Source organism: Hippopotamus amphibius, chromosome 13 (genome assembly GCF_030028045.1).
Source record: "Hippopotamus amphibius kiboko isolate mHipAmp2 chromosome 13, mHipAmp2.hap2, whole genome shotgun sequence".
In the NCBI taxonomy this organism is placed as follows: Eukaryota; Metazoa; Chordata; class Mammalia; order Artiodactyla; family Hippopotamidae; genus Hippopotamus; species Hippopotamus amphibius.
In genome coordinates, this window is record NC_080198.1 from 101,609,610 (window position 1) to 101,623,394 (window position 13,785).

The 13,785-nt window shown below is 50.0% G+C and overlaps 1 protein-coding gene across 6 annotated transcripts in view; it reads right to left on the reverse strand.

Annotated features, from left to right (window-relative positions):
• Nucleotides 1-13,785, reverse strand: part of HTT (huntingtin) — a 134,138-nt gene that overhangs the window by 53,919 nt on the left and 66,434 nt on the right. For all 6 annotated transcript variants that reach the window (XM_057706712.1, XM_057706711.1, XM_057706716.1 and 3 more), the window contains 8 exons: nt 12,990-13,192; nt 10,510-10,636; nt 9,861-9,988; nt 6,491-6,601; nt 4,116-4,193; nt 3,548-3,771; nt 2,325-2,403; nt 2,058-2,219 (listed from right to left, as the gene is read on the reverse strand). In XM_057706712.1, the coding sequence (XP_057562695.1) occupies nt 2,058-2,219; nt 2,325-2,403; nt 3,548-3,771; nt 4,116-4,193; nt 6,491-6,601; nt 9,861-9,988; nt 10,510-10,636; nt 12,990-13,192 (1,112 nt within the window). The remainder of the gene's footprint in view (nt 1-2,057; nt 2,220-2,324; nt 2,404-3,547; nt 3,772-4,115; nt 4,194-6,490; nt 6,602-9,860; nt 9,989-10,509; nt 10,637-12,989; nt 13,193-13,785) is intronic.

Genomic DNA, 13,785 nt, shown 5'->3' on the forward strand with positions numbered 1-13,785 from the left:
CAGACTAGATAATTTCAAGACACTCCCAGAAATCCCTTTAAACACATTTACTGAATACTGAGGTGAAACCTCTTGGGAAAAACAAAAGATAAATCCAGGAGCTGCCAGGCAGCACCCAGAAGGCACACCAGCAGGCTCATGGTTGCAGTTCACCACAAGCCGCACAGCATGGATTTCCTGAAATTAGCTTACGAATAAGACACCCAAGTGAGTCCAACTTCTCCCTCTCACCCCCAGCATCAAAGGAGCCTGGTACCGAGGGGGGTGGTGGCCTTGAGGAGCAGAGGCCGCACCTCACGACTGGCTTAGTTTTGTGTTGCCTTCCAAGAGCCCATATTCACTCCCCAGCCTGAAGCACAGAGCTAATCTCCAGTTTCCTCCTCGCCCCCCCCCTCCCCCCGCTGTGATAGACACAGCAGGTGATCCATCAGTAAATCTCCATCTGAACTGAGTTAAATCACTTGCCTGTCCTACTGATACTTTTCTATCCTTGTTCAGAAAAACTGTCATTGCACCGAACCCTAAGAACTGGGGAGAAAGGGCGCTGAGTGACAGGAAATCAGAACAAACGTCTCAGACGACTTGTGCGCATGAGCAGAGACCAGCATGGCACAGAATCGTCTCTCAATGCCTACGAATCAGATGAGGACTTCAGAAAGACAGAAGAAAACAACAAAACCCCTCTGTCTTTGAGAAAGGCTCTATGGAAAATGACTAAAGACAGACTTTGATAAAAGCCAGGTCTATATGACCAGTGTATGTTTGACCAGCTGTGTTCCTTCTCTGTCCACTAAAGGCAGAGACCCGTCTCTAACCCCACCTGAGAGAATCGGTTTCCTCCCAGGACGAGTCAGAGGCGCAAACGGAGAAAGGCGGCCTGCAGGCTGACGGGTCCTGGCTACAGTGGATGCAGCCAGCGGCTCTGCTTTCCCCTGGAGCCGCACGCGCTGCAGAAGCCCCAGGAGCCCCCACATTCCCATCATGTGCCCCGTGCCTGCCTCCCTCCTGGCCACGGCTGCCCCCCACTTCAGACGAGGACAGGGAACGGCGTCCCAACTGTCCTGCAGTGGGTGTCTTCCCCAAAGAAGGAGACAGCTCTTTGGATGATTTCCTTTGGAGAACCAGAGCAGAGGGTGGGGTGGTGAAAATGCTGGGCCAAAACCAAGCCCCTCCCCCCGCCGGCCTGCTGTCATCAGGCGACCCCCCCAACACCACTAGTGTGGAAAGCAGCGTCCTGAATGTGTTTCTTTGTTGCTCCTGGTGACTTTCTCAAGGGGAATGACAGTGCTACAGTATCTACAGATACAGTCACGTCTAGAAGGGAACGGAGAACTGCAGTATTTCTATCTCAGAACACTTTCTGTCTCCTGTCTCACACAGGTAAGTAGCCCAAGATCACAGCCCAACAATGACAGTTACACTTTGACGACCTAAAGGCAACTTTCTCTGTAGTGAACTTGGCTGGCATGATTCCTGCTTTAAGAGAATTTGCACATGAAATGACATAGCTTTCCAGAGTCGCACCCACCAGAGGAAGGCGTGGCAGCGAGGTTCCACCTGGTGAAAGCAAGTGCAGACGTTCAGGGCCAGCTCAGACAACTGCCCCACAGGGACCCAGGGGCAGAGGGGTCAGCCACGGCCCCACAGACACACTGCCTTTCAAACAGGACAGCTAACTTTAGATTGCTTGAAACTGACCATCCTCCTTGACACATGGTTTAAAATAAGACTCTGGATTCTGCAAAAATGTCCCCCTACAGTAAATCTTAATTACAGTGTAAATTTAAATTAATCTTGGAGTGGGGGAAGGTGAGCGGATGGGAACAACCATTGGCAGATGTGTAAAGGCTGACCCTAGGCCAGAGAGCTTGGCGAGGGCGCAACGCTTGCTGAGGTCTGTATGTGCCGGGTCTTCTGCGTCAACCAGCGAGTGAGACAGTCAAGAGGCAGCGACTGAGGGGAAAACTGCGCATTTCTTTACGGTACATTTCAGTGTTTAAGTTAATTTTCATCACATTATGAACAGGTATGGCAGATGAAAAGTAAAAGCGACAAACCTGATCCGAATCCAGGAGGCAGTAATTAACCCGCAACTGAACCAGCTGCGCCAGCAAATCCAACACCTGCTTCTGTAACTGCACGGAGGTGGTTGTCGTGTACTGTTTTAAAGCTTTTATAACAAGAGGCTCGAATAAACGAATGTGATTGTGAATAGCATTCTACGAAAAAAAAGTACACAACATCCGTGAGCGACTCTTCCACTGCAGCCGGCTTCAAGCCCCCCACCAGGAACATGCCTCGGGCACCCACCGGCTCCTGGTTACCTTGTCCGCGCGGTTCTTTGCGGTGCTGGTGAGGTTTGTCTTCAACTGGGTGGACACTTTCTGGAGTACGTCAAACCACCTGTCAGGTAGGAAAAATGGCGAGCAAAGAATACTCTTAAATACTCTCCCGTGTACCCAGCTGTACTTCAGCTCAAACCAATTCAAATTCACAAAATCAGAGCATTTCAGAGTCAGAAAGAACTTTAATAGCCACTCAATGTAGCAGCATCAAGCTCTTCTTTTAAGGAAGATAAAGAGATGAAACTGAGAGTTTACAGTTGGTCGACAGCCACCAAATCTTTTCACCTGTACAGGCCACCTGGGACAGGGCTTCTCTCTGCTACAGGAGACTCACCACTCAGCCCCGTATGTAGTGGGGCCAGAGAGGTGATGGTCATTGGAAAGATTCAGGGATTTAGAAGGCATCGCTGGATTTCCTTGGGAAAAGACTTCTTCAGATATTTACATCAATTATACCCTTTTCTTTATAAGAAACATATACAATATTAAATGACAGTAATCAGACACTTGTTTGTTTTATTTACACCCCATATCATTAGACAAAGTATTTAAAGAGACTTAGAAAAATAGCATTATACATCACCAATTAAAGCCTGAAACGTGGACATTTTCCTAAAATACTCTAGTATTTTAACTGTAGCTATTGTATCACTCCATTATATAAAGAAAAACCAGGAATTCTATTGTTACTACAGAGTAGTAACTCAAATATGCACTAATAATTAATGGTAATTTAAGAAACAACTAGTGTAATTCTAGGCACCATAAACACAACCATAAATTTAAGTGAAAAGAGACTTTTAGTCATAAAGTTACAAACCAGAGAGTAACATTATCCAACACTCTTCTCTGCCCTCTACACACTAGCACTACTGTGGCCCCCAAAGCGCCACCAACACACAGGACCTCACTCTAAAGGGAAACGTGGTCATGAGCCCTGGGGAACAGCCACGTGCCTTCGATACCTGAGGACACGGTGCACCCCTTTCTGGTTTGCTGACCAATCAGCAGTGAGCGCTCACGGCTTCCCGGGGAGCCTGCTCAGCACTCCTCTCCCCAGCCCAGCCCGGCCCCGCCGACACAGATCCTGTCTCCCTCACTGGACTACACGCTTCTCTGAAGGCAGGGCCACGCCTTCATCATCTTGGCAGCAACCACATTTTGTAGAATTCTCTGAACACAGGAGACTATTAGAGGGTTACCCTGAGGTGTCGTGGTCCTGCTCGGCCTGCACCATGTTCCTCAGGCTGGCGTCGGCTAAGGCCTGGGTGAAGTGGGTGTACGGAGCCATGAAGCAGTAGTGGTACAAGCCCGGCCTCACGCTGGAAGAGCCAAGGCGCTGGGCCCGGCCCTGAAACTTGCTGGGGTTGGAAGACAAGCCATCAAACTGGGAGGCCAAGTTTGTCCCAAAGAGAGTCTTCAGCAGCTGAAGTGGAAGAATTGGAACCATCATCATTTGAATCAATGAAGAACCTCCCACATGAAAATCAAATCCACCTATCAATCACTGGACACATTAGCAAAACTTCAGACTGTGCAGGACACTGGACGGACACTAGCACAACAGTTAAGTGATGGGGGCCAGCACGGCTTCTGAGGTCCTCTGTCCCCACGGGGGTGAGGGAGGAGGACCCCCCTAGGCCCTATAACGCAGCGAGCAAAGGAGTGACAGGTGGGGCTGCCAGACCTGCCACCAGCACCACCTTCTGCAGGACAGGCAGCATTACATCATCGTGCGGGCGAAGGGCTTAAAAGAAACTACTTTCTTACCTGCTGAACACAAACAGTCGCCATCATTGGTTCTCGACTGAAGCAAGATTTCAGGTATCCTAGGATCTCCTCAACACACTGGAAAGGACGGGTGGCAAGACATTAACGTCAGCAACTCACAGATGACTTGCTGTGAGTCCTACACTGACAGCACACACAGGACAGCTCCCATTTAAACTGCACACGTTAGTACACATCAGAGGATAATCAGAGAAGGTGCTCCCTTACCGCGGTAGAGAAAGCACTGAAACCTACTACCTCATCCTTCCTCTCGTGCACTTACACATTCATTCTCTTTGGCTCACTCGTGCAGAAACTAGGCATCGAGGATCTGCTGTGCCCTCTGAGTCAGCCCTGTTGTCAGTGCAGAAGCTCCGAGTCTACGAAGGAGTCGAAAGCCCTGCACTCGTGGGGCCCCTGCAGAGGTTCAGCTGAACGCCATACGTAACACATCAAGTGTGATTTACCACAAAAGGTCCTACACGTGTCCAGCAGCAACCCGCAAAAGCCACCAAAATGACTGCCTTCAATGACTGTTCTCAGACTGTTTTCATCGGCCTCAAACATGAGGCCAATGGCATCCACGGTCCCCTGAAAACACGACCGGTCCAGGCACCAGCATCACAGCTCCCTCCTCACTGCCCACCCGGTTTCCAGCCACTGCTTCTGTCACACCAACTGCACGGAAAAGGCCTCTCACATCATTTGTTTGGTATAATTTCCTGTACTAAAAAGCAACAGATTTCTGTTCATTTCAAATACTCAGGACCATGTATTTTTAATATTCCGATTTACTCCCATTAGACTAGATTCCAGGCTGTACTCTGCAGGGTTGGGTTTGTCTCACATCACTTTGTTTTCACTGGCTCGTAGCAGGTAACTAAGAAGTGCTACCTGGAAGAGTTACAACTAGAGCCTTTCACATCACAAGTGACCTAACAAAGAACCACATCTCTGAACAAACACATATGGAAAGCTCTGAGTGCACCAGAAGCTGAGACAGGCACTGAAAGTTGGTGAGAAAAGGATGCTGTTGGTGGCCTCCTAAGAGTATGCAGAGTAACAAGGAAACAAGTCCCAGGCACGATTGTTAACATACAATATAATGAAGGAGACCTCACTCTTGGCCAATAGCGGGTAAGAGGGACCAGAGTTATCCTAAAGCTAAACAACCAGCAAAAACCCGGCAGTATATGAAACCACGGTTCCAAGGCAGTGACCGTGAGGCAGCGACCGTGAGGAGGACAGGGATCCCCAAGAGATGGGAGACAAGCCAGCCAGCCCCACGAGCCCCAGCTCGCTGCCCCCGAGAGCTCCTGGCTGGTGGCACAAGGACGAGGCACAGAGCAGAGCCCAGGGGACCCCCGAGTCGAAGAGGAGCTGAGAGTCTGTGGCAGCAGAAACAGGGAGGGCTCCAAAGAAGAGAGAGCTCCCAGAGAGGATGCTGCAGCCCTGGGGAGGCCCTGGGAATGCTCGGCACGCACGTAAAGGAAGGGTCAGAGGGAGCAGCCCTCAGAGTGGCAGCTATGGGGTGATGAGCAGAGCAGGGAGGCCTCGCCTCGGTGGCAGAAGACCAGCCCGGGACTAGGCACAGCTCCCACCCACCGAGCTGACATGTGGAGAAGAGTACAAGGGACAGTGAGGAGGGACAGAAGACAACGGGTACAACGATTAAAACCAGGTAAGCTTTATGCACGTCGAGAAAACGACGGGGAGACGGAAACAAACGAACTTCACTGCGTTCCACTTGAAAGGGACACACGGTTAAGGCGGGCTATGGGTAGCTCACTCTGCAGCTCATTAGACATTAAGATGTCACACTAGCTGGACAGGTGGATCCAAACACAGTAAAGCAAGTGGGCGCAGCGGTGCTGCCGGACCTGGTGGCGGACACGACACGGGCACTCACCACACGGCCTCCTAACTCTCCCGTCTGCTTGGATGTGTCCCACAACACCAGGGTGGGGGAGGTCACTGGGCTCGGAACCCAAGTCCATGAGCCTCAGGCACAGCTCTGCTGCCTCCTGAGGTGCCGCAGGAACAAGCCACAGCCCCTTACTGAGACCGCTTTGACCTTCCCATGTGCCAAGGTCAAATAAAGTAAAGGACTCTGTCAACAGTTTTAAATCCACCAATTTTTAAATTCAACTGGGTCTGAGCTAATATACAGGAAAAAGTGAAAATAGGATACACATAGAAACCCCCCACCCAACTCGAGGCTAAGATGAGAATCAGACTCAGGGCCCAGACCATAGAACCTTCTCCCCACTTCCTGAAGGTGCCGGGATGGTGGGGCTTCACCCTGGACGTGCTCAGCCCAGGGTGCACTTGAAGCGTGCCACCTACGGCTCAACAAGAAGAAAGGAAACACAAACCTTCCCGATGTCCTGCAGTGTTGCCAGCTCCAGAATCTGAGAGAGAACATCCAAGGCAGAGCGCAGAAAACCCCCAAACTTCTCGGTGCTGCTCTGAAGATCCAAGGTGACCTTGGGAAGGTGGAGGGAGAGAAGGAGCACACGATTACTGGCAGCATCCCGCTCCCCCGAGACACACACACACTGCCTACTGGGGGGTGCTCCGCTAGGCAGCCGGACCCTCACCATGGAGAGGGCCACGGTTCTATTTGTTTTTAGCACTGGGAAAAGGAAATTACTCTTTTGGATAGCTATGCAGACACTTGTTTTCAAAGGCATCTTCCAACTTATGCTGACACTATTGAAAGAAACAATTCCTAACCTTCTATCATAATGAGAAAAACAATGCTTAACGTCCATCATAATAACCAGTACCCGATAAGCAGCATGTCAGAAAACAGAAAACACATGTCCTCTTCTACCCATTCGGACCCCTGGCGGAAACCATTATCAAATTCAGACACAATGTTTCAGCCTGGCTACAACAAAATATTAAATTAGTCTTAAGAGGTATTAAGTTAAGATCCTAAAGGACCCAGCTTAAATTATGTAGCAATGTCCCCCGTTTAACAGACTGAGAGAAGGGTCAGGGCCAAAAATATAATATGTAAGAACAAGGGCAAGGGGGAGAGACTGACTATGAAAACAGAAACTGGCAAAAATCCTGCAAAAACACTACAATAAGTAGAAAGGAATTTGCTCAGTGAAATAAAATCTAACCACCCCTGACGAGAGAGAAAATACTTTCTGGGAAAAGGGAGAGGAAAGCAGGTGAGAGACAGACACAGAAAATGAAAATGTAAGTGGATCTCAACACTGTGACCACTGTCATGTCAACCTGAGGGTGTTGACAACAGGCCAAGGAAGGAAGGAAAAATCAAGCGAGACCCCTGAAGACCAGGGCCGGGCACAACACCGGGTCCCAGGGAAAGCAGGAGGCGGGGACTCTCCTGCAGGCACAGGACGTTGGTGAGGAGGGGTCAGGGGAGAGAGCAGGGAAGGCCTTTCCTGAATAATGATCAGAGGTGAGAACTAGGATCAAAGGGCTCTGAGGAGAGCTGGAGAAGGACGTGGAGACCAGGACACAAAGCCGGTGGGAGCCCAAGGGTCAAGGAAATGCCAGAGAGCAGGACACGCAGTGGCATGGGGGGCGGGGGGGGGGGTGGCAGCAGAGGAGGTGAGGAGGTGGTGATGGAAGACCTCAGGACACGCCAGCTGCTCCAACACACACAGAGTCTGCACACAGGGACTCGACCAGGAGGTACGGCGGGGCCCAGGAGGCAGGACCCCGAGATGCCAGGGAGGCCAAAAGTAAAGGGTCCACCTTGGAGTTCAGGGTGGGAGGACGGAGAGGGAGGAGGGTGCTGCGGCGAGCATGGCCGGGGGTGGGGGAGGTCCCCAGAATTGGAGATGACATACTCTGGAAACAGGTGGAAAAGAAACACCTTCTCTGTGTGGGATTTTAAACACACCCTTCTCTACTTTAGAGCTTGACATGAGAATCATCTGGCTAAAGAGAGCCTCCAAATCTTTTATCTTTCAAAATTATTTTACCTCCTTCAGAAAACAAGCCAGATAAAGTTTACAGATGGTTTTCAAAAAACTGAGATGTATCTATTAGTAATAAAAAAAGATGACTATGAAAAAGGTCTATGTGAAGTAATCTTTTAACATTGTTTTTTAAATTCTTTAAATTTCTTGTGCTTCTGAGGCACATACAGGAAATTTCCAATACACAAAAAAGCATCTCACACTCTGGACAGGCACACTTAACATCTAAGATATCAGTTCTCCCCTAAACTAATCTGCAAATTTAATACAATCCCAATGGAAAAACTCTTAACATTCTCTGGAATTAGATAAACTTATTCGTGTGTCCATATTCAAAAATAAATCAGAATATCCAGGAAAATTCTAAAGAAAAATGGGGTAACTGATCTCCTCAAAAATATATTATGGAGACATCCCTGGTGGTCCAGGGCCCGGGTCTGATCCCCGGTCGGGGAACTAGATCCCGCATGCATGTCGCAACCAAGAATCCACAAGCCGCAACTAAGACCTGGGGCAGCCAAAATTAAATAAATATTTTAAAGATACATTATGAAGCTACAATAATCAGGAAGTGTGCTTCTAACAGATGGACAGACTAACATGATAAAGCAGTAAATGAAACTATGGAACTGTGAGAATCTAGTAGGTGATAAAGGTAGTATTTCAAATCCATTAATGCCAGAAAATGGACTATCTGGTAAACTGTAGGAGCAACTGGTTAGCTGGAAAAAAAATTAAGTCAGATGTATACTTCACATCTAACAAATTTCAGACAGAACAGTCTAAACACAAACAAACTGAATGGAAGAAAAACTGAAAAGCCCTAAATGAAACCATGGGAGATCTTCCTTAATAATCTCAGAATGAGGGGAGCTCCCTGGTGGCCTACTGGTCAGGATTCCGGACTTTCAGGGCTATGGCCGAGGTTCAATCCCTGGTCAGGGAACTGACATCCCACAAGCCATGCGGCGCAGCAAAAACAAACAAACAAACAAAAAAATAATAATAATAATAGTAGTAGTAACCTCAGAATGAGGAAACCCTAAGTTAAAAACACCTGTGGAGAAGAGTCCACAGAGCACATCGCTATCTTTCCAGAAACCTGCCTGCAAGGCCAGCCCCTGGGGGTGTCTGGGAGCTTGGCCAGCAAACAGTTCCCTAGACGGACATCAGACTCTCCCTGAGGACTCAGGGTGCTCGCTGTGCCTGGACTGTCTGAGCACGTTTATACTGGACCCCTGCTTTCCTCGGCAAGTGTGAATTTTGGTTCGAGATGGCAGAGGGAGACTCTGTAACCAGCCGCAGCTGCACTTTCATTGCTGGGGGTGGGGGTGGGGCGTGGGGGGGGCGGGTGTACTCTGTGGCCCTCATGGGGGTAGAGGTGGCTGCAGACTCCGCCTGCATCCTTTCCCTCAGGGGTTGGCTGTGTGTCCTCCCCGCCCTGCTGTGAGGAACCCTTGCTCTGAGTGCGAAAATGTGCTACGTTCCACAAATCCTTCTAGCGGATCTCTGAACATAGGTGGTCTTGGGACACCCAGACACAGCACCAATAACTCATAAAGACGTCACTTTTCCAATGAAAATCCTAAACTTTTGTATGATGGGAGGTACCGTAAACAAAGCTGAAAGGTAAAGTTGGAAAAGCAAATTGTAACTCATATCCCAAAGGGCTAACTTACTTACTTACCTATAATTATGTCTATAAGCTACAGTCTTAAGAAAAACATTAGCAATCCTCTGAAATGTGTGAATGAGAGTATTTTTACAAAAGAAGCAGTACCTTGTAATTGGCGTGCGTAGCTTTCAGGACATCGTGCAATTTGAGGTAAGAAGGAAGGTGATAGAAACTCCCCAGTGATGAGGACTTGTTGGCTGCAACAGGCCCTGAGGCTTCAGATGGTCGAGAGGCTTTAAACACACCACACAAAATAAATGTTTAGATCAAAAGTAAACACTTGCCAAGTTTAAAAGAGATTGCTAGTAATAATTGTTTTTAAACTATTCTAGTAGGATAAAATTCAAAATTTTCTTGCCTTTTTCATTAATGAGAAATAAGAAACTGACTAATAATCATAGGTAGACTCTGAGTACCTCCCAAACAATAAAATAGAAAGAAGGAAAAGAAAAGCAGTGTGATGCTATCATGTGTGCGCTTGGGCCTGGCTGCCTGGCTGCGAGTCAGAGGAACAACTGACTCAATGACCTTCAGTCAATCTCAAAACCTCTCGGAGCACACGGCTCCCAGGGACATGACAGGGTTGACCTCCAGCCGACTTAGGTCAGAGCCCGGTTAGGTTAGCTGGGGAAACCATTTCTTTGGCTTGACTGCTATGTATTTTATTTCCCCAGACTACCAAGTTGTATATTAACCTTGATATGAACAAAGACAGGCCCCCCATCCCACCCCCTCCCCTGCCATGGCCTCACACCTGGACTGGCCTCACCGCCTTTCTTGGGACTCACGGGTACAGACACCTGCTCTCCCGGCTCCTTCTCTTTCCCCTTTCGTCGGATTGGACTCAGAGAAGGGGGGTTTGTTAGAGATGGCAAGGCTGCCTAAAATGGAAAACAAGAAACTGTGAAGGAAGTATAACCAATACAGAACTGAAAACTACCGTATGCGCTTCTACCATTTACCTGCATAATCCATTTCTTTTCTTTGAATCCACATTTATGGAGCTCAGACTCTACACGTCACCCACTTCGGCCCCCGCAACAATCGCACATGGTGGGAGCTGACCCTGCACTTCCTCACAGGAGCACAGTTAACACTCAAAGACGGAGGGGCCCTCGGGCAGCGGCCGAGGCCCGCCACCTCCAACAGCGAGCAACAGGGCTCTCTCTGGGAGCCAGGGCATGAAACAGGGTACGAAGCAACGCTCTGAACTCCATCTTCAAATGAGGAAACAGACTCAGGGGTGATGAAGTGACTGATTCAAGGTCACAGCTAACAAGCAGCAGAGGGAGGAGGCAGCAAGCCCAGACTCTCCCTCTCTGCACACACAGGACAGAGAACAGAACACAGAACACCCCAGCCCTGCAGTGCAGGGGGCCGCGCTCCGGGCGCCCCAGCTCTAGCGCTCACCCACTCCACGATCTGGGAGAAGGCACCCTACACCTCTGAGCCTTGTCTGCACAACGGACAGAGTGGCTAAAGGGCTGCAATCAGAAAGGACTGCAAGGCAGCAGGGAGGGCTACAGAGAGACCGGGAAAGAGGCTGCTACACCTAGAAAACATGCCACATGCACAGAGCCAGTCACCAAGGACACCGGCTGTGCGGTGGCATTGACAAGAAATGTCCAGAACAGGCAGATCTACAGAAACAGGAAGTAGGTTAGTGGCTGCCTGCTGCTGAGGGGCACGGGAGGCCTGGGGGGGGGTGACAGCCGAAGGGTACAGTGTTGCTTTTGGGGTTCTAAAATGGACTACAGTGACGGCCGCACTAAAATAAACCGAGTCCTGCGCTTTAAACGGGTGAGCCGCACAGCACGTGAGTCACCCTGTGACTGTATGCTATGCGGAGGCTGCTGCAGTGATGCGCGGGCTGGGAGTGCGTGTGCAGCTACATGTGTGCATCTGTGCATGTGTAAACATACACGTATGTGTGCATACACACATGCGGGCTTTCTACAAGATACTTAGCAGAGAAAACAAAGAATGTGGCAAGCAAGATAAAGACCTGTGATGACTCCCATTCTCTAGCTTGAAAACACAGAGTGAGAGCGGGGACAGGCGCCAGCTGGGGAGAAGACAGGCCAAGAAGTCCAGGCTTAGACCGAATGGGACACCCATGGATTGCCCAGGCAGAGGCCTGGGGGCAGCTGGCTGCCCTGGACTCCCCTGCTGAGATACTGAGGACCTGAGAGCAGACCTGATTGCACTGAGCTGCCCGGTCCCACACTAGAGCCATTCTCTACATGTGGCTACTTAAATTTCAGTTTAATGACAATTAAACAAAATGAGAAGTTCAGTTCCTCAGCTGCCGTGGCCACGTTTCACGTGCTTAGATGCCACGTGTGGCTGGTGGCTGCTGTCCTGGCTGGTGTACAGGGAATGTTCCCACCCTTACAGAGTACAGAGAGGGGCCGACCGAGGACAAAGCCTGGGAAGCACGAATGGTGGGAAAAGGACCAAACCCGGAAAGCACCCGGGCAGTGGGGGCTGGGAGGGTCCGAGAACCCGGAAGCCAACCAGAGAGACAGTCTCAGCACAGGAGCAGTGGTCCCAGGAGACGCAGAGGGGAGACAAGGGCCTGCCAAGTACCCGTGAGAGTCAAAGGCGGGTCTCGGCAGGGAGGGCCGCTATGGGGAGCTGGCAGAAGTCAGGCCAGCTGGGGCTAAAGAATCCATGGCCAAAGCAGTGGACCAAGTCCAGGGCCTGAGGTTCTGCAAAGAAGGCCAGTGTTAGAGAAGCAAGGACACTAACTCAGGGATTAAGTGGGGAGACAGGACTTGAGAGAAGCTGGTAGCAACAGGGGGACTCAGGAGGACGCAGTGGTCAAGGTGGAAGGGACAGGAGAGAGAGAATAAACTATCAGATACAGTTACAAGCACACTGATCCATCTTAAAGTCATTGTGCAAATAGTTCACCATTGGCTTTGAAGCTGACTTTATTGAACTGTACTTCAAAGAAAAGCAAAACTGTCTGCCAGCATTTTGGAAGAAAGCAACTTTAAGGCTGAGCTTTTCTGGCCAACGCTGAAAGCCCGAGAGTAAATCCAGCTATTTCCCTCTCAGAGGCGGCAGAAAATGAGACAATACCAAACAGGCTATAAGCTGGATGATCACATCTAGGTGTCAAATCTAATGTCACGATATGAGCAAGTTTATTTATTGAAAGCAGAAGAGGATAAGGAGGGGACAGATGAGTAGCCAGAGGCACGTCTGGAGGCCACGGAGAGGAGTTACCTTCATTGCTGGTCCAGGGGCCACATCATCTAAGATGTGTGCACAGATGTTGATCACCTTCAGCAGGTGGCAGAAGAGCTGCTCCACCATGGGCACCAGCGTGCGGTCACCCAGAGCCGGCCACACCTCCTCCTGCTTGCTGGCTGCTGGGTTGGGCTCTTCTTCAGAGGCCCACGAGCTCCTCAGAGATCTGGGGGCACTGGCTGTGATACGGGCATACACGTTACCTCCCAGCTCCACAGAGTGGGGCAAAGACGTAAGTCATTCAGACCCATCTATGTTGAGAGCCTGCTGGACACCTCCACCTGGGGGTCAACTGAGGCCTCAGATTCAATGGGAAGCTGACATGTCCCCCCAAATCTGTGTTCCCAATTTCCACAATGTGACCATCATACACCCACCCGGGATATGACAGTCCCCTTCCTGGTCTTTTTTTTTTTAAATAAATTTATTTATTTATTTATTTATTGGCTGTGTTGGGTCTTCGTTGCTGCATACAGGCTCTCTCTAGTTGCGGCAAGCGGGAGCTACTCTTTGTTGTGATGCACGGGCTTCTCATTGCTGTGGCCTCTCTTGTTGCGGAGCATGGGCTCTAGGCGCATCGGCTTCAGTAGTTGCAGCACATGGGCTCAACAGTTGTGGCTCACGAGCTCTAAAGTGCAGGCTCAATAGTTGTGGTGCACGGGCTTAGTTGCTCCATGGCATGCGGTATCTTCCTGGGGCAGGGCTCAAACCCGTGTCCCCTGCATTAGCAGGTGGATTCTTAACCACTGCGCCACCTAGGAAGCCCCCCCCC